This window comes from Pongo pygmaeus, chromosome 10 (assembly GCF_028885625.2).
Source record: "Pongo pygmaeus isolate AG05252 chromosome 10, NHGRI_mPonPyg2-v2.0_pri, whole genome shotgun sequence".
Classification (NCBI taxonomy): Eukaryota; Metazoa; Chordata; class Mammalia; order Primates; family Hominidae; genus Pongo; species Pongo pygmaeus.
This window is the reverse complement of record NC_072383.2, coordinates 47,171,119-47,191,314: the sequence shown is the minus strand read 5'-3', so window position 1 is coordinate 47,191,314 and position 20,196 is coordinate 47,171,119. Positions and strand designations below refer to the sequence as shown.

Here is a 20,196-nt window from a genome sequence, read left to right as displayed (position 1 = left end):
GAAGCAGTGTGAGGTCATCCCTCCCAGCCTCTCGCTGTCCTTTCTAGCCCTGGGGCTTGGTGTCCGTGGGGACCCTCGTGGACCACCTGAGGCAGGGATTCCTTGGTGTCTGCAGGAAGCAGAGCTGGTCCGTGGAGGCTCCTGGCTGTCTCTGGCCTTTCCCCATCCCATCAATCCCTCCCCATCCCATCATCCCTTCTTCCGTTCTGCTTCCACAGGTGTCATCAAGCTGAAGAACAACGGTGATTTCTTCATTGCCAATGAGGGTCGACGGCCCATCTACATTGATGGACGGCCGGTGCTGTGTGGCTCCAAATGGCGCCTCAGCAACAACTCTGTGGTGGAGGTGAGCTGGGGAGGAGGCAGGAAGGCCAGGATGAGACCTAGGCATGGTGAGCCAGTACACCAGCTTGGCCCTGGTCCCACCTCTGTCTTAAGCCACCTTTGTCTCCCACCCAGATCGCCAGCCTGCGATTCGTCTTCCTTATCAACCAGGACCTCATTGCCCTCATCCGGGCTGAGGCTGCCAAGATCACACCACAGTGAGGAGTGGTGGCAGGACTCGTGGGCCCTCTCCGGCTTGTTTCCCCTGCCACTCTAGCCCCCTTGAGCTGGGAACTCAGGCTCCTGGAAAAACCTTCCCAGAGTGGGCAGTGGGAGGCTCAGCTGCGGGCCATTGATTTGAGCCTTTGAGGGAGGATAGGGCTGGCCTTTGTGAAGCCAGCAGAGGCTGAGAACCTGGGGCTTCCCTAGGTCCAGAGCCCCTCCCCATCTTTCTCTCTCTAAAAACAACCCTACCCCCCCATTGCCACCTTCACTCCTGTGTCTCCAGCTGATTAGCCTCAGACTCTTCCTTTATTGTTTTTCTTTTGTAAATAAAAAGCACCAGGTTCCAAAGTAGTTTCTTTTATTATTATTTTTTTAATATAAAAATCTGGGGACCGGTAGAGGCAGGGGCACATGCAGGGGATGGCAAAGCCCTTCCTTGTCCTCAGGCCTCTGCCCCCAGCCTGCAGAGGGAGACCGGGAGGTCAGAGGAGCAGGCTGAGGAGGGGCCTGCCCCAGGGATCCAGCCTAACCTCTCTGAGAGTCAGGAGCCAGGTCCTCCTTTGCTTCCAGGCTCCCTGCCCTGAGTCAGCGGGCCGCATGGAGTCCGTGGGGAGGCTGCCACCCTGCCTTCACTCTGAGGTTGGGCTGAACAGCAGATGGCAGCACACCTGGCAACACTGAGTTCTAGGGCTGGTACTCAGACCCCTGTGCCTTCTTCCTGGGTCCACTGGACTGTGCCAGAGCCGTGGCAGCCAATAAGCACCATCTCCAGGCTGTGGGGGTCCCAGGGCAAGGCCAGGCCCCCTGACCCTGGCGGGGGCTCTCCAGTGCTGGTAGCCTCAGCCTGGCTCACAGGCTCTGGGGGCCCAGTCCTGGCCCCTTCCTCAGAAGGAGGAGGGGAGGCAGGGGTGCTGGGCTCAGAGCAGAGGTCTCCTGAGGCAGGGGGCTCTGAGTCTGAGGTGGAGGTCCAGAAAGCTGTGGCTCGAGGCCAGGGGGAGCTCTGAGACGCTGGGGGACCCCAGGGCCAGGGTGCCATGAGGGGAGGAGGCCCCGGACGAGGGTGGGGCCAAGTCCCACTCAAGACAGAGCCAGCTGGGGGCTGCAGGCAGTAGGAGGATGCCCCAGTGTCAACACAGAGTGGCTGCAGAAGCCCGGAGGTGCTGGCTGGGCATGGCCCCTCTCCCGATGCCCGAGGGCACGGGCCCTCCCTGTGGGGAGCCAGGACAAGCTGCACAGCCTGGCGAAGTGACTGCAGTCCTTCCCGCATCTGCAGCACCTGCTCTGACAGCTCTGTCACCTTCGGGGGAGGGAGGAGGCGAGGTCAGAATGGAGTCAGCCATGGAGTGCCCTCCCCTGGCGCCCCCCTCATCTCCACCTTCCCCCTCACCCACCGCCTGCCGAAGCTTGTCCAGTGTGTCTGTGTTCCTTGCCTCACTGGGCCCATGGGGGACAGTGAGCAGGCCGCTCTCTGTGGGTAGTAAAATAGGGTTATCAGCTGGGGCTGGTAAGAGGAGACAGGCAGTGTAGGGGTCCAGGCCTTGCCCCAGTTAGACCACACTGACCTGGTAGGACCTGACTCCTAGGATCATCTCTTCTGGCCTTGCCCGAGCTGCTGAATTCTACCCAAACTTCCAGGGGCAGGGAAAACACCTCCCAGCAGCCCTCAGCCACACTGCCTAGCGCTCTCCTTCCCTTCGAAAAGTTGTTCTTTGTGCCTGTCCCTTGCTCTGTTCTCCAGGCAAATGGACATTCCTAGGAGCTCATTAGCTTGTCCACTTCCCTGGCCTGGAGCCATTTTCACCCCTGGATCCCCAGCCCTCTATCCCCTCAGTTAGCCAGAGATTGTGCTAAGGCTTTCAGTTACATTATGTAACATAAACATCAACCCATTTTTTTACAGACAGGAAGCTGGGGCCAGAGAAGCCAAATTCACACTGCTAGAAAGCTGACAGAGCAAGGATATAAACCCAGTTCCTGGCTGTGTCGAAATTAAAGTGCTGGTCTTTACCACCAAACTCCCCTGCCCGCACGGCACCAAGGGGTAGTGGGGTGAGACGGCCTCCAGGCAGTCTGCCAGTTTCTCTAACATTGAAGGCTCAGAGGTCAACAGTGCTTGAGGTTCACAAGGCAAAGGGGCTGCCCCACCAACCTAGACCATCCCGGGGCCCTGGTACCTGGTCCAGGGGAGGGGCTGCTGCTACATTCCGGGCCAGACTGGCCCACGCGGAAAGAGAACTTGGGCTGGTCCGAGCCACAGCCGTCTTCAATGCCATCTACTACCCTGTAAACCCAGGCACCAGGACAACAAATCAATGGACAGGCAGCCACTGTGGGGTCATATGGGATGGGGTGCCCCAGCGTCCACACACACAGGCTGCAGGAGCGTGGAACTGACCAGGATCCCAGGAAAAAGCTAACATGGGGTCCCTTCCCCTAGGAGCTTGCGGTTTAGCTGGGGGACCAAGCTTGAGCAGCATGAGATGCAAGAGTTCAGAGCAGTGTGTGCCACACACCACACAGTGGAGTGGGGCAGCAGGAGAAAGGAGGAGCACAGAAGGCTTCCTGGAGGAGGCAGGCTTGGCCCACATAGACTAGCGGGAGTTAAGATGGTTAGATGGGCACCTAGGGCGGGGTGCGCCTGCCCAGGGCCTCAGCCTCATCACCACCATCTCTGCCACGGGGGCCTAGGGTCTGCTCACCTGGGGCTCAAATCTGGGGGCACATTCCATGGCATGGGGGGCAGCCGTAGCCCCTCTAGGGCCCGTGGGGGAGCAGAGGGGCCAGCCTCAGCCTTCAAAGCCCCTGCCCTGCCTGGCCTCCCTCTGCCACCTAGACGAGGCCGGGGTGCTGTTCGACGTGGGGATAGCAGCTTGGCAGCTGAGGATGAGGAGGTGCAGCCAGGGGACAGCAGGGGGCTGGAGGGCTCATCAGCCGGGGCTGGGGAGACTGTGGGGCCCTGCTCCCCATCTGTTTCCTTCTCCTCCAGCGTGGACATAAGGGTATTGTCGCCGCTCAGGGAGCTGGTGTCCACCTAGGGATATGAGGGACAGGGAATCGGCATAGATGGTCACTATTGTGTCCCACTCACCTCCCCTACCAAGGCTTCATCTCCCCCGGAAGGGATAAGCCGTCTGTTAGAACAGCCAACATCTATTCTAACTGAAGGTCCTACAGATGATACTATCTTTTTTTTTTTTTTTTTTGAGACAGAGTCTCGCTGTGTCGCCCAGGCTGGAGTGCAGTGGCACGATCTCGGCTCACTGCAAGCTCCGCCTCCCGGGTTCATGCCATCGTCCTGCCTCAGCCTGTAGCTGGGACTACAGGCACCCACCACCACACCCAGTTCATTTTTTTTTTTTTTTTTGTATTTTTAGTAGAGATGGGGTTTCACCGTGTTAGCGAGGATGGTCTTGATCTCCTGACCTCGTGATCCACCTGCCTCGGCCTCCCAAAGTGCTGGGATTACAGGCGTGAGCCACCGCGCCTGGCCAGATGATACTATCTTAATCTAAAATCTATCTAAAGCCACCGAAGCCCTGAAGGTGTTAAATACCTCTCAAAATTCTAGCCAAATATGGACAACACCACTCCTCTACCAGGTCCCTCAGCCTAATTAAACTATCCAAGAGAATGCAGCGCTAAAAATTGGTTTGGAATTAGTGACAATACAGGAAAATTCAAAAGCCCCTCAGAACAGTGCTGTTTCACCATGAAAACACACAGGAGGCCATCAGGCTCTCTTCAGAAGCAACCTGAAGGGCTGGTGCCTGTCTCTGCCCTGCTCAGCCCCTGACCCCCAGGAGCCACCCCTCCCTGTGCCGGCACTGGTGCATTCATCTTCCTTCACTAAGATTCCTCTGGACAGGGTGAGGCTGCCTCAGACAGGCCAAGGAGAGCTGGCAGGGGTGGCTACGCATGCTGGGCTGGGCGCATGGGTGTGGAAGGGCAGAGAGGGTGTAGACCCCTGCCCGAGTGGGAGCTTTCATACCAGGCCACACTTCACAAACAGCTCTCCACCATCCCCAGCCTCTGCCCACCTCACCAGGCTCCCCGGCACCCCCATCCCCTCCAAGCACGTACTCAGCACACTCACCTCTGCAGAGCCTCCCCCAGCACCCAGGTTGTAGCTGAGCTCCCCTCGGAGGCCACGGCTGAAGCGCGGGGCAAACTCGGGGTACAGCGCAAGGCTGTCGTGCAGCCCAGCCAGCTGCAGACACTGCAGGACGCAGTATGTCAGCCCCTTCACATCGGCGTTGGCCTTTACCACCTGCTCCCGCCGGGGCAGCTCACAGCCGATCAAGTCGCCCTTCCCTGGGGAGAGGAAGCAGAGGTCAGCAAGCCCTGAAAGCTTCAGCCACAAAGAGAGAAGGGGGGCTGCACGTTGCTGAGATTCCCTTCAGGGCTGGGCTAGGCCTCTGCAGCTGAAGCCTTGAAGCCAGCAGAGAGAGGAGCAAAGAGGCCTGGGACATGGCCTGACGCCTGCGGCCTGTCTCACTGGCTCCCACATGGGCTTGGGGTAAAGAGCTCTGTGACCCAGGCCCTCAAACACATTCAGGATCAAAACCACTGTGCCGGAAAATCTGAATTTTAGCCCTGAGAGAGACTGAACATCAGTTCTAGTGGTTCACAGCTGGCTCTGTTGATTAGAATCCCCCGCAAAAGAACAAACACCCAGGCCCCATCTCTACCTACAGCATCACAGTATCTACGGGAGACCCCACAGTCTGATTGTTTTTAAGTCCCACAGGTGATTCTGGTGCAGCTTGTCCAGGAATCAGTGTTTGGAGCCAGCAAATTAGAGCCCTGTGTGGCATAGGGAAAATGCCAGGCAGCCAGGCTCACCTTCCTGAGCCCTAGCTGCCTCTGCTCTACAAGAGATGCTGCATTTAACCGAGTCTAGGGAATATTCTTGATCTCACCAGAAGGGGTCAATGGAGGTTTTCCCACAGCCAGGTTAAGACTGCCACCTGGCTGACAGTAATTATTAAATGGCATCAATTAGAGCCTGCGGTGTAATCTCAGAGATGTTAGATTGGGTAGGGTGGGTGAGATGTGTGTTTTAGAATCAGTGAAATAGGGTGTGTCTGTCCAGGGACATGTTGAGGCTAAATTAGAGTTAATGTAGATAAAGTGCCTCACACAAAGACGACCAAAAAGAAATCATTTTCTTCCTTTCCCTCCCAGATGGAAACCCCTATAAATCGTTCCTGCCAGGCGCAATGACTCCCAGCACTTTGGGAGGCCATGGCAGGAGGATTGCTTGAGCTCAGGAGTTTGAGACCAGCCTGGACAACATGGCAAAACCCCGTCTCAACAACAACATCAAAAATTAAGCTCGGTGTGGTGGTGTGCACCTGCAATCTCAGCTATTCTGGAGACTGAGGTGGACGGATCACTTGAGCCCAGGAGGTCGAGGCTGCAGTGAGCCAAGATCACACCACTGCACTCCAGCCTGGGCAACAGTGAGACCTGGTCTCAAAAAAAAAATTCATTTCCAACAGGGATAGGCACGCAGTGCGGGCTTGGGCAGAGCACTCACTACCCTCAAGGCAGCTCAACCACCGCCAGGCAGTTCAGACTGTTAGAAAGTGTTTCAAAAAGGATGGCCCTGCTATGGACTACCTCACACTGCCAGCAGCACACACTGAGCTCACGTCTCCTCTACATGTTCCTGGACTTTTGCTCCAACTTAAGTATAGAATGCACCCCAACTTAAGTAGAGTTTAACACTTGATTTTCTTGGTTTCAAGAAAATCAGGCCATCCTTCTGGGTTGTTTTGAGGGCTGTTTGGATCTTAATGTGATCCTCTGGGGAATGTGCTCTTTTCATTTGCGTCATCTGAAATAGGATAAGCACGTGCTTCTTGTCTTCATCCAAGAGGTGAGAGAAAATGAGAAACAGGACAGGACCAAGGGCAGAGTCTCAGGACCAGAGACTGCCCGCCAGGTGCAGCTCATCAAACTATTTCCTTCCTCACAATGGACTTTGCATATGCTTAGCTTCCAGCAGTTCATCAACAGAGGCAAGCGCCAGAACCCAGAGCTGCCTGGAGCAGACAGGATGCACTTGGACCGTCGAGTAAAAAGGTAGATGAGGAGAGGGTATGAAGGCAAAGCAGAGAACCCGACTATGATTGGGGTCGGGGAACCAGGCATTCACCAGGGCATCTAGAGCCTCCAAGTCAACAGGGAAGTAGTTCACCCAAAACATACAGAAGGTGACAGGATGGATCAACGGTGGCATAAGTCCTGGTGCTAGGGACACTGTAGAGGCAAAGGCCCAGGGCACAGGCTGTGGCCATTCTTGTGGCACTGAATACTGCACACTGAACATGGCTATTCTGAGACGTGGTGCCTGGCATCAGCGAAGGCATGCTCTGAGAGGACCTGTGCCAGCTCCCAGCCACACAACTCCCTCAGTTCCAGGCTGAAAACCATCTGTTTCGTAATCCACTCGTCGATCCTGCTTTGGATTCACCAGTCTACAGTGGTGAAAATCTGTCCTTGTGCCCTTCGGAATCTCTCCAAGGATTGCCAGCTACACTTGACTGGCATAACTCCATTTTCTCATGCTGGCATAAACCGCATGTAGGCCCAAAAGCTGGACTTATGAAAGATGTAAAACAAAGGGCGTGAACAGCCTGTCCCCACTCTCGGGGTCTAAGACCCCGATGGCATTTTTTTCCTCTTGTTTCTGGCTGGAAGGTCATCCTCTTCAAGGGAGCAAGGATGGACACACAGTAGCTGCGTCTGGTGACACTGCCCCACCTTCCTGGCCCTTTCCTGCTTCTCATCTTGATTGTGGATTGCCAGATGAATGAGAAACCTCACCCCCAGGGCTTCAGCAGTCCCTACAGTGAATCTACACGTGCCTTGGCTGCCTGAGGATTCGATGTCGTTAGCAGTGGTCAGGTCACCACCTCCCCACATGTACAAGTCCTTGACTACCCACAGCGGTCACATGTTCCTTGCCCTCTAGGGTCACGGTGATAGTCTCTTGCAGATATAGAGCTCTGCTCCTCTTTAGTAGCTTTTCTTTCTTTTTTTTTTGAGACAGAGTCTCGCTTATCGCCCAGGCTGGAGTGCATTGGTGCAATCTTGGCTCACTGCAATCTCCACCTCCTGGGTTTAAGCAATTCTTCTGCCTCAGCCTCCCAAGTAGCTTGGGTTACAGGTGTCCGCCACCACACCCGGCTAATTTTTGTATTTTTAGTAGATACAGGATTTCACCACGTTGGCCAGGCTGGTCTTGAACTCCTGACCTCAAGTGATCTGCCTGCCTAGGCCTGCCAAAGTGCTGAAATTATAGGCTTGAGCCACCGCGCCCGGTCCTTTAGTGGCTTTTCACAGACACAACCCCATGTTTCCCTGAGAGTTGGAATGTGCTCTCCCAAATCCTAGGGTGCAGGTCCAACCCTCCTAATGATGGCTTCCTTCCTGCCAGTCCCAATTCCCCCCAGAGCACCTGGGAGCCCCGTGGAAGAAGCATGAGACTTGGCACCAGGTGGATGGGGCTCCAGCCCCGGCTGGCCAATTCCTAGCTGTTCATTAACCTCTCTGACCTTGGCCTCCTGCTATGCAAAATAGGAATAATGGGTTTTGTGAGGTTAGAGTGAGACAAAGCATCTAAGGAGCTGGGACAGGGCTAGTCACGCTGTGAGCCCCCTGTGATCAGCACTACTATTGTGTCCATTCCACACCTGCAATTTCTTCGTCTGCGTCTAGGGAACTGATTTCCTTTTTCACTTCCTTCTTTTGCCAAGAAGGGAAGTATATACACTGTAGATACCATTTCATCAGAACAAGTCTCCCTGGCTGTTTGGAGACTGAGCGCTGTCACCCATCTGGGCTCTGGGCCTGCTCTGTGATCTGCCCCAGGAAAGTCACATCTCACCATTCCCGGGGGACCACAAGGACAGCTTTTGTTCCTCCCTTTTTTAGCCCTGCCTGACACTCTCCCCAGCACTTCCATCCCCAGCTTCTGATTTTCCTCCTGAAGGAAGGGCAGCTCCCCTCTGTCCCCCATAGACTGGCTCCTTTCAAAGGCTGGCCCTCCACTTGCTCGGCCCCAGGAACACCTGCGAGATCGTGTCCACCTACTTACGCTGCCACCTTGCAGTCACTGGGGCTTCTCTGAGCTTTGACCAGGACTCCATAACTACTCCTGAGTCCACCCTGGCTGTTTCTCTCTCAGTGGCCTTGTGGAGGTCCCCTCTCCAGCTTTTCCACAGATCGGGGCCATGGTCTCACACATACGTGCCCGCATGCCCTCTCTCCCACCCTCACAAACCTAGGATGGCGAGCACGGTGCCACCCTTGAGCACCTCCATGGAGCCAGAGCAGACAAAGTAGAGGGCCTGCAGGGCATCGCCTTGGTGGATGAGGTACTCGCCCGGTGTGCAGAAGGCGGGCCGCAGGGCCAGAGACAGTGCCCGCAGGCAGCCGCGGCTGGCTGCCTCAAACAGTGGCAGCTGCAGGACCTCCTTGTGCAGGTGCATGGCGATGTCTGCGCGCAGCTCGTCAGGGAGGCTCTGCAGCAGCTGCGGGCGAGCAGGTGCGGGGGTGGGGGGGTTGGGAGTGGCAGAAGAGGAGGTGGCCTCCAGCCAGCCCCTCTCCACCCTGGCAGGCCTCAGGAACAGGGGAGGCATGGGAGGGACGTGAGGCCTCTCTCACAACTCCAAGCTCCACACAGGGTGGCAGCGAGGGGGCTTCCTCCACCTCCCTCTCAATCACTTTAGCGCCCAGAGCAGCCCAGCTTCCCACCTCAGTGAGCACCAAGCCCCCAGACCTAACTGGGGTTCAGAGGGCCCTCCAAGCCTTCTTAGCTGCCCTCTGTCCCATGCCTCTGTCCCCCCAAGACAGAAGGGAGGCACAGGGGCCAGAATTCTGCATTCATCCTCCCCCTCTCCTGATAATTCTAGGCCATTGCAAACCCCCTGAGGCAGCAAAGGCTGGCAGGCCCAGCCCTGGAGGCCGCACCTCGGTGGTGTCGATGCCATTGTTCACTGCCCAGGTGGCCTGGAAGTACTCCAGCATGCGCTGCTTGAGGGGCTTGGGGATACGGTGGATGCGGATGTAGTCGCGCAGGTCGCGCGTGCGGCTGTGGTACAGAAAGCGGCGAGCGTACATGCGCTGGATGATAGCCGTCACGTTCCCAAACACCACCGCGTGCATCAGGGCTGGGGGAGGGTGACGAGAGGGGGTCACCTAGGGGACCTGGCCCGGCCTGACACCACGCTGGGCTCATCTGTCCCCGGCCCCGCACGCTCCTAGGCAAGGCCCGAGGGCCGCTGTGCGGGCGGAGTCTCCCCCACCCCCGGCCTCGGGTTCCGCGGCCACCTAAAGCGGAAGAGCCCCCGGCCTCAGGCCCTCCGGGGAGTGGGACGGCGCCGCCTGCGGGCAGAAGTCTGGGAGTGGCCCCGGGAAGACGCGCGCGGCCGGGCTCACCGCCGATGAGCATGGTACAGATGGAGAAGATCTTCTCGGTGTCCGTGTTGGCGGACACGTTGCCGAAGCCCACGCTGGTGAGGCTGCTGAGTGCGAAGTAGAGGGAGGTGATGTAGGCGCTGCGCAGCGACGGGCCGCCCAGCAGCTCCAGCCCCGTCCCGTTGGCCTCGCTGCTGCTGCTGCAGTTGTCACTCTGGCCGGAGCTGTTCCCTCCAGTTGGCCTCCGGCCCACCAGGTAGTAGGGAGTCTCCAGTCGTCGGGCCAGCTCCTGCAGCCAGCCTGAGGGGGAACAGGAAGGCCTGAGCAGGCAGGAAGACTGTGGGCGAGGATGCCGGGCCCTGGGGGTGGGGACACGCAGACACAGACCCAGCCCCATGGCTTCCCGCCGCTTTGCCCCTTCACTGCCAGCCTAGCACACCCCTCTCCAACCCCTCAACCCTCAGAAGAGTCTGCCATTTCCCCAGCCAGCTCCTATTGGCACTGAGGATGACACAAGGGAAATCACACCCCTTCCCCCATGGCTGGCACCATCCCAGGTAACGGGCCCAGTCGGAGGGCCTGGCTGGCGTGGGCAAAAGGACTGGGGTGCTCACTGCATTCAACCACAGCCTCAACCCCAAAAGATGGATGGTGAGGCCACCTCCGCCCTCACCTCCGCCTGTCCACCGGGACTCCTCTTCCTGCATTTCTCTGAGCCCATCAGCTCCAGAAGGCCCTCCCTCCCCTCCCCATTCAGTCTCATCCCTCCCCACAGCCACACAAACCACTCAGCCTCACACACAGGTCCCAAGCACGCCTGCGTGGACATGCACACACACTGTTAAGGCTATGTGTGTGCTCCACACAGTCAAGAAGACAAGGACACATGTATGCCCCTTACAGGCGCCTCACCACAGCCACTCACACTGAAAAGGCCTGTGCACACTTGGGAGAGGGACAAAGGTACACTGGTGCCTACACGCTGTCACTCAGGCAGGGGGTGCAGACACACTTTCGTGGACAAGAGCACACAGGTGAATACATTCACACAGGTGCGCGCACATACACACACAAACACACACACACGTAGTCACAGGCTAGACTGGGCCACGGAGCAGAGGCTGGATTGCCCCTCAGCCCGAAGTTCTCCACGTGGCCTTGGCATGGAGTAGGGTCGTGCACTGAGGTCTCTCCCAAGCCTGTGTGCTGGGAGTCACTCTTGAGCCTAGCTGGAGGGTTGCAGGAGCTCTAGGGTGTTGGGTGGGGGACCCCAAGGTCCACAGAGGTCCTGGCAGAGCTGGGGGCCATGGGGTGCAAGGGAGAGAGGGCAGACTGGCTGATCTAGAATGGTGAGGCAGAGGGTATGTGTGGCTGTGGCTTAGGGTCGCAGGATGCAGTTGGACCCCACCTCTCCACTTGTGCCCTGCTCCTCCCACCTCAGCACAGACCCCCTACTCCAGACTCTCCCCAACACTTTAGGCATATGGATCCTGTGGCCCCCACACACTTGTCATCCACCTACTCATTCATTCAACAACCTCGCACACTGTGCCAGGAGCTGGGGGCTCCATAGGAGCTCCCTGAGGGCTCCAGTTCAGAAGGGCAGGTGACATAGGGCCAGAACTACATCTCAGAGGTGCCACACGGCAGGAAGGGAGGGGGGCTCCAACCAAGTGCCATGGCTAGGGCTAGAAGGCTCCTGAAAGAAGGGACATTTGTGCTTGGTTTCAAAGGGTAGTTAGGGTTTTGATACAAAGAACCTGAGGGGGTCATTCCTGGTGGAGGGACAGGCACGAGCCAAACCTGGAGACTGATATTTTAAGACAAGTACAAGCAAATAGCTCAGTTTGGCTAGAATGTGGGGTTAACACTGAGGGCATTACATTCCAGGCTAAGGAATTTAGGAGGATGTACTAAGACCTGCACCAAGGTGGGGGCTCACCTTCCTGTTATCTGAGATGTGCTATAAGAATGCAACGGAGTACATGGTTGGGCGCGGTGGCTCATGCATGTAATCCCAGCACTTTGGGAGGCCGAGGTGGGCAGATCACAAGGTCAGGAGTTCCAGACCAGCCTGACCAACATAGTGAAACCCCATCTCTACTAAAAATATAAAAATTAGCCAGGCGTGGTGGCACATGCCTGTAATCCCAGCTACTCGGGAGACTGAGGCAGAAGAATTGCTTGAACACAGGAGGCGGAGGTTGCAGTGAGCTGGGATTGCGCCGTTGCACTCCAGCCTGGGTGAGAGTGAGACTGTCTCCAAAAAAAAAAAAAATTGGAGTACGTAAAACTCTTCACAGTCACTGTTTAGTTGGCCTCTAAGGGTGAAGCCACCCAAAGCCAGATGCCCAGGATAGGGAAGGTGGGGAGAAGCAGCAGGACACAGGGGAGGGTGGCAGGAAGGCCTCTGATCTCTCAGTCTTGGCTATGGGGCATCAGCAGCCCCTGAAGCTGGGGCCAGAATTGTGCCTCCAGGTGGGCGGGGTCAGGCCAGCGGGAGCTGTCCCAGAGGCTGGGGGCTCGCACACCAAGGAGTGCCCTGAGTTCTCTCCCTCAATACTCAGCACAGTCTTGTGAAAATCCAGCCCACCTCCACTGGGCTAGTGGGAACCTGGGGAAGGAACTCTGTCCACATCATGGGCAGTGGAAAAGGAAACCCAGGCAAGGAAGCATGGAGAAGGAGCCACCCACCAGACTGAACTGGGCCAGCCGCCCACCCCCCCCACCTCAGCCTCACCTCCCCCTACAAGGAACTCTCCTGCCAGGGCTGGACTTGGAGAGGTCTGGGTTTGGTGCCAACCTGGTTAGGGGGCAGATTCCCTGGAGAAAGAGGAGATGATGATGTGAAGAACTTGTAAAGTCTCTAAATGTAGACTAGTACCGGCTCAAATGGAACGAAACCACTGTGGAACTCAGGGTTCAAGGGTGAAAGAATATAATGTGTATCTGCAAGGGTCGACCCACCCTTTCCCATCCTGTGGAGCTCAGAGACTCTTGGAAGCTAGAGGTGTCCTTAATGTCAGATCAGGAACCCCTGTGAGGTGGTTGGAAGAGAGGAGCCTCATGGACACAAGACCAAGGGTGTCTGGGTCCCATTTCAGGGGGCAGGAGTGGACCTGGGGATTTGGTGTCTCAGCCCACTTTGGGGGTGGTGGAGACAGGCTTTGTTTCACCCTTGTCCATCTCGTGGCCCTCTGACTGTGTTTGCCATGTGGCCGTCTGACCCCAGAGCAGCTGCCACCACAGGCTTCCTCTGGGAATAGCAGGCACCAAGGAGCTGTCACTGCCCGGAGTGTCCTGGTTTCCACCTGCTCCGCAGCGAGAGCACTCGGGCGAAATTTCAAATGGGTTCTCTGTGACACACACGGGCCTCCCGTGAGCTTGCAGAGGGAGAGAGGATTCACAGGAGGCTTGTAGTTCCCAGGGAACTGATCAGACCGGGTTTCTAAGGCTGACCCGGACACCTGGTGACTCCGCCAAGGAGCGGACAGTCATAAGAGGCCCACCTGCCGGGCGTGGTGGCTCACGCCTATAATCCCAGCACTTTGGGAGGCTGAGGCGGGTGGATCACAAGGTCAGGAGATCGAGACCATCCTGGCTAACACGGTGAAACCCTGTTTCTACTAAAAATACAAAAAATCAGCCGGTGTGCTGGTGGGTGCCTGTAGTCCCAGCTACTTGGAAGGTTGAGGCAGGAGAATGGCGTGAACCCGGGAGGCAGAGCTTGCAGTGAGCAGAGATCACACCACTGTACTCCAGCCTAGAAGACAGTAAGACTCCGTCTCAAAAAAAAAAAAAAAAAGCCTCCTGCACCTGGAAACCCGGCTAAATGTCAGTTACCTGGAAGCTGACAGAGGGCTGGAGGGCTGGGGAGGAAGAGGGCTGGAGGGCTGGGGAGGAAGAGGCCAGGTTTGATTTTGGACCTGAGGTGCAACGAGAGTTAAAAACAGCTGGAATGGAATGGTTTGGCTAGAGAAAGGGTGGAAGTTGAGATGCTCATTCAGTGGTGTCAGTGGAATGGCCGAGGGAAAGCAAGGTGAAGGGGGAGAGCTGTGAGGAAAGGTCTGCAGACCCTGGAACTTGGAGGAGCTGGGAGGAGGCCAGCTGAGGGCTGCATCACCCACAGCTGAGAGGAATTATGGTTGGCAGGGTCAGGTGATATAGGGACTTCAAGGAGGATGAGGGTTTGGTCCCAGAAGGTCACTGTGACCTTCCAGGTGACATTTTGGGTGCAGAGGTGGGGGTGGAAGCCCTCCCAGCAGGAGTTAAGATGTGAGTGGGTGGTGAGCAGAGGGAGGAGCTGTGGAAGGAGAAGAGGTGACATGAAGGAGAGTGAAGATGCTGGGGACGCAGAAAGGCTGCTTTTTAGGCCAGGGGAGAGCAGAGATGCAGCGGGGAGAAATGTGGACTAGAGATGACAGGAGAAATGTGGACTGGAGGTAACAAGAGAAAGGCAGGGGCCTTGGAAGCCAAGGTGGTGGGGACAAGCTACAGAGAGGATGCGGGGGGAGGGATGGGGAGTGCCGGGTGTCAGAGAAACCCTGGAGGACAGTGGCTCCCTGCTTGGCCTTCCCAACGGGGCAGGGGTTTAAGGAATGTGACCAACATTTGGCTACAGAAGGCCTGGATGGGCGACTGGGACTCCTTGGGCTTTCTCCACAAGGCCCAGCTGCTGGAGAACAGGACTGTCACGTGGTGGTGGCTGTCACACTCACACCTGCACACCCTCTTCTCTGATTTGCACATGTGCAGACTTGCACAGGTCCCTGACACCACACATCTGCACCCACACTGGCACTCACACTCCTCTGACACAACTCCCTCCCCACCACATGCAGAAGGAGCCTCCAGTACCAATCTCAGGCAGCTCGGATTCGCTGCTCTCGATCTCCCGCTGGCCAATGTAAAACCAGACGCAGGCGACCCAGTGCGCTAGCAGGGCAAACACGGCCATGAGCAGTGTCAGCACCACGGCGCTGTACTGCGAGTACCGGTCCAGCCGAGGAAGCAGGCGCAGGAGGCGTAGCAGGCGCACCGTCTTCAGCAGGTGGGCCCCGAAGTACTGAGATGCGGGGAGGGAGGGAGGGAGGGAGGTTAGCGGGCTGGCCCTGCCTGTCCCCCGGCCAAGCCCACCCACCCACCCAGCCAGCCCGGTCACACTGACCACGTTGACCTTGAAGGCATGTAGCAGGTCAAAGGGCAGCGCCGCGATGACATCCAGCAGGAACCAGGTGGTGACGTAGTGGAGGCAAATGGACTTTGGGGCAAACACCACCTGGCCCGACTTGGACACGAATGTGGTACGGAAATTCAGCACAATGTCTGTGGGGAATCCGGGTGGGAGTCAGCACCGGGGTTGGGGGGCAGCCACTCTTGCCTGGACACCTGGCTCACTTTCTCAGTAGTTGACACTGTCCCCGGCCCTTTCCATACATCATCTGACTTAGTTCTCACAGTAATTATAACAGGTAGACATCATTTTGCCTATTTTACAAAGGGGGAATCTATTTTATGGAGGCTCAGAGAGGCTTTGACCAGCTCAGGGTCATATAACTTCTAAGTGGCAGATGTTTGGAACCTAGGTCTGATTTCAAAGCTCACAGGTTACAAATGAGAGACGGCGAGCGGGGCACTGTAGGGCCCTGGAAGCCATGTGGACTATCCTCAGCAAAGCCCCAGGGCACCAGCAAAGGGTGGGGTGGAAGGGGCAGAGTGCACGCACCAAGGATGAAGAGGACCTCCACGGCCAGGTCACAGACGCTGGGCGGGCCGCGGGCGGCACTGGGCTCCCGTGCTGTGCTTACACACACGCTGTAGGGCACGGTGACAGCCACATAGAGCGTGGCGAGCAGGATGAAGCCATCCCAGGTGGCTCTCAGTGCCCCACAGTGCAACAGGATGAAAGGCGACTTCCGGATGGCGGCTACTTTGTACTCAGGCAAGTTTGGTTTCTCCCCAAACACTCCCTGAGTGAGGCAGGGCAGGTCCAGGCAGAGAGGAAAGAATATTGGCACAGGCTGAGTTTGGATAGAGTCTGGGACCTACATCCACCTCCTTTCTATCCCTGCATTATTGAAGCAACATCTGCTTTGAGATGGCATTAGCGTCTCCATTTTATAGATCAGAAAACTGAAGATCAGGAAAGTTAAGTGACTTAGCTGCGGCCACACAGCTGCTTAGGGGAGGAGCCAGGATTGAACCAAGGCCCATCTGCCTCCCAGGCCAGGACTTTCTTCTGATGGATCAGGCATGTGATCTTCCCTCCTTCAGTCCCAACCCCCAAAGTGCTGGCAAGGCCTGGGTGGCCCCTAGGACATTCTCTCTGTGGTAGATCAGGTTCCCCTTCCCCATCTCCTGCATCTGCCCATCCCCTCTCTCACACATCCCAGGGCTGAGCCCACCTTATTGAGCTTGTGTTTGCCCTTGGGCTGCTTCTGCAGGTGCCCAGACAGGTGGTAGAGCACGGCCCGGCTCCGCCGCCGGTTAGCATTGAAGCCTTTGGATCGTGCCCGGCCATATCGGCGCCGGCCACCACCTGCAAAAGAAGAGGGGCCCATGAAGATGATGGGTGTGTGCCCACACACCCTAGCTCCGGGTTAGGTGTAGGACACAGTTGCTGGCCCATGGACTGGTCTGGCTCATTGACCACTTAGACTGTTTAGAGTTGGGGGCTCAGGTATTCCTCACTTCCTGGGTTCACTTGCCCAGCCCAGCAATGGGCAGTCCTAGGAATGCTTACAGACACTACCTCTGGGGTCTGCTTCCAGGAAGAGGAGGTTTGGACCAGAGGATCTCTACGGGGAAAGGCCTGGGACAGGAAGCGAGGAGGTACCTCACAGGGCCAGGGTGGAGAACTAGCAGGAGGCCGTCAGCAGAGGTGTGGGAACTTAACAGCAGGAGCCCAGGAGCTAGTGCAGGGACCAGAGGGTGACAATGAAGGCTGACATCATGGAGAGGCAGACCCAGCACTGGGAGTACGCGAGTGGGAATGGAGAGTACTCCCAGCATCCCCAAATGGCAAAGAGGCCTTGACAGCTTTGTAACCTGCCCAAAGGCCCGCCCCAGCCTTGGAGAACACAAGAGGGGAAAGACTCGAAGAACTTAAAAGCAGGCTTTGCCCAGAGCTCCACCCCCAGTCAGGTTTGCTGTAGGAAAGAGGAACCTTGTGGGTCTGTGCTCAACGTTATTAACTGGTCAGAAAGTACCTGCTTCACAGGTACAGTGGGGTTTGTTTGCTTTCAGTTTCTTAATAAAGTTGACTTAAAAACTCCAACTTTATCTCAATCTGTCTATTTGGAAAAAATATTCCCATACCGAGGAATGTGGAGATGAGAGGAGCACAGGCCTCTCAGGCAGCCTGAGTGGGAGTGAAATGAATGCAGGGGGCATGGGGGACCCCCATACTCAGACTGGGTGCCAAGGCCCCGCCCAGGCCTGCGGCACCCAACACCCCAAACCACAGCACCTACATGCACCTACCTGTCTCCTTCCATCTGTCGGGGCCCCCTCGGTTCTTGGTTTCGCTGATGTCCTTATGAGAGACTAGGAAGAGAGCCACCTCCCCTTTCTCATTCTTTATGGGTATCACATCCAGGAGACACCAGAACGGGAGCCCTGGGCACAAAAACAAACTCAGCCCACCTCCCATTCTCGGCACTGCCTGAGGTGACAGGGGCCCTGGCTCCACTGACATCCCGGGCAAGACACAGGCAGGATCTAGCGGTTTCCTGGGGGAAGGGCTGGCAGTCCAGTTTCACTGAGGGCAGGGCTTGATGAAATTGGGGGAAGGAGGCAAGGGAGAGCAAACATGGCAGTCAGACCTGTCGTGTGGTAGATCTGCCCTGCCGAAATGCCGATGTTTTTCTGTTGGATGCGGGAAACCCAAGGTTGGAACTGAATGCAGGCTGAGGCTAGGGTGAGGCAGGTAGAGATGGGGAGCCAGGGGCAAGAGGTGGGATGGAGCAAGAGGGGTTGGATGGGCGGATGGGAAGATGGGATGAGATGGGGAGATGGAGAAGATGACAACAGAAAGGAGGAGGGACAGTGGATGGGGCTGGTGCCAGGCTGGGTGAGACTGCAAAGGTGAGGCAGGCTGGCCAGGTGGCCCCTCACCGCTCTTCCGGTACAGGATCAGCTCAGCCTTGAACTCCTTGTGCTCGTCCAGGGCCTTGCGGATCTGTTGGCGGACGAGCTCACTGGTGTCTGGCCCATAAAGGAAGGAGCAGGCACAGCCCCGCTGCATGACCTCAGCTCGGGAGAAGCCCGTGAGGTCACAGAAGCCATCAGAGCAGTAGACCACGGGGAAGAGCCCCGCCACCTGGGCGTTGCCCAGCACGAAGTTACTGTCTGCAAGAGAGCACCTCTCAGAGGAGGCGTGGGGTGAAGGGGCAGGAGGCCTACCACCCCTCCTTTCCCAAATGCCTGCAACCAAAGAGTGGGTTTTCCAAACCCCAGGAATCCTGTGTGTGTTAGGGCAGGGCTGTTTATGAATGGCGATCAGTGTGTGTCACCTGTTTGTCAGTGCCCTGCAGCAGGTGTGAGTACATTCAAGGATCAGCACGTGTGAACTGAGGTCGGTGAATGAAGCGCTGTGCGGGCACTGTGCCCTCTGGAGGGTGTCCTGAGCAATGTGGGGTAAGAGCTGGGATTGGGGAATCCCTAATGAGGACTGCACTGCCAGCTCTGGGCCAGCCTCAGCCCCACCTCTACTTCTGCCAGGCTCACCCACTAGCCAGGTACCCAGGTTGGCTGTCTGGCTTCTCCCACTGGGACACACCTAGACTGGGAGGCAACCCCAGACCACCATACATCCTGCTGTCTGTGTTTTAGCCCTAGCTGCCTGACCTGGCTCGGGAATGAGTGAATGTGATCAAGAATGGGGGTGTAAGAATGGTGACTGAGCACGGGAGCCAGGAGCCAGGAATGTATTGGGGAGTGGGGGGCACTGAATCAGCAGGCTGCAGGAGCCAAGCACACTGGCAAGGCAGATGGAGGAGCCCGGAGGGGGGAGAGCGCAGTGCTGGGCTCCCACACCCTATCAGGAACCTGAGACCAAGGAGGACCTAGGCAGAGAGCTGGGAAGCCCCACGGGGGATGTGAGGGAGAGGAGGAGGGAGGGGCTTTCATCACTTCCCTTGTGCTCAGAGCCCCAAGAACCGGGGATCCAGAGCTCCGGGCGCCTTCTCCAAACTTCCCCAGTCCTGATGGGAGTCCCCAAACCATCTTCTTGGGGCTAGATGGCCTCCCCAAGTCTAGGGGGTTCAGGCTATGAGACACGGGGCTTGGACACACCGTGCTCTCCCGAGTGCCTCCTACTCTATCTCCGTTTGCAAATCTCTTTTCTAAATCTGTTTTTTGAGCCCTCTCAGCTGTCCCTGAGCACTGTTCACCCGCCTCGCCTTACCCCACCAGTCCGAGGGTAGTTGCTGCGACAGCGCCAGACGCAGGGGTGGGATGGGTCAGACTGACTAGGTTCGGGTTCGAGACCCGGCTAAGAGATAGCATCCCAGGACCCACACTCAGGGACTTCTGGCCCGGTTGCCTCGCCTGAAGCAGTGTTGACCCCGAACCTTCGGGGAAACAGCGCCTAGCAGGAGACGATGGCCCCAGCCTCAAGAGGGGCGGGTAGGGAGGAGAGGGTGAGAACAGGCCGGCGCCAAGCTGGGCTACTGGGGATTCGGGGAAGGCGGGAGCCCTGGCAAGGGTCCGGCGGCTCGGGTGCAAGTGGGCGAGGGTCGGACTCACGCGTGCCGTCGAAGCGCGTAGCGATGGTGTCCAGGAAGGTGTTCTGCGGCGCCAGGAGGCCCCGCATGGCCGGCATCTTAGGCGCCCGCGGCTGCCCGCCCCATCCCTCCGGGATGCGGGGACTCCGCGCCGGGGGAGGGCGCCCAGCTCGGCCGCCCCCCGCCGGGCCCCGCGCTCCCTAGCGCAGCCGTCGGGGGGCAATGCCCAGACCGGGATCTGGGGTCCCGCCGGACGCGGGCGCGCGAGGGGGCGTCCGCGCCGTCGGGGCCCGGAGCATGGCGCGCGGCCCCTCGCGCCCTCGCCGCCCACGAATCCCGGGCTCCAGGCCCCGCGGCCGCCGCGCTCTCAGCACCTCCCGCCGCGGCAGCGGCTCGCGTGTCGGCTGCGGGTGGGCTTCCGCTCGGCTCCGCTCGGCTCCGCTCGGCGCCGGCTCTCGGCAGCTCCCTCCGTCTGTCGGGGAGAAGCTGCAGCCTC

At 57.7% G+C, this 20,196-nt stretch overlaps 2 protein-coding genes across 6 annotated transcripts in view; one reads left to right on the top strand and one right to left on the bottom strand.

Moving 5' to 3' along the window:
- Window positions 1-897, top strand: part of MCRS1 (microspherule protein 1) — a 9,858-nt gene extending 8,961 nt beyond the window's left edge. For both annotated transcript variants that reach the window (XM_054445532.2, XM_054445533.2), the window contains 2 exons: window positions 219-346; window positions 460-897. In XM_054445532.2, coding sequence (XP_054301507.1) covers window positions 219-346; window positions 460-546 — 215 coding nt within the window. In that variant the 3' untranslated portion in view covers window positions 547-897. The remainder of the gene's footprint in view (window positions 1-218; window positions 347-459) is intronic.
- Window positions 891-20,196, bottom strand: KCNH3 (potassium voltage-gated channel subfamily H member 3). 4 transcript variants are annotated; one of them, XM_054445502.2, is made up of 15 exons: window positions 19,723-20,196; window positions 18,091-18,324; window positions 17,458-17,592; window positions 16,380-16,513; window positions 15,701-15,944; window positions 15,143-15,300; window positions 14,833-15,040; window positions 9,997-10,275; window positions 9,529-9,728; window positions 8,840-9,089; window positions 4,643-4,860; window positions 3,249-3,580; window positions 2,724-2,830; window positions 1,941-2,017; window positions 891-1,846 (listed from the first exon to the last, which is right to left on the bottom strand). In XM_054445502.2, exons 1-15 carry the CDS (start codon window positions 19,796-19,798, stop codon window positions 1,247-1,249), a joined length of 3,252 nt encoding a protein of 1,083 aa, XP_054301477.1. In that variant the 5' UTR covers window positions 19,799-20,196; the 3' UTR covers window positions 891-1,246. The 4 variants fall into 4 exon arrangements, with proteins under 4 accessions (XP_054301477.1, XP_054301480.1, XP_054301479.1 ...); XM_054445505.2 differs by having other exon boundaries at window positions 18,091-18,154; window positions 19,723-19,936; XM_054445504.2 differs by having other exon boundaries at window positions 18,091-18,320; window positions 19,723-19,791.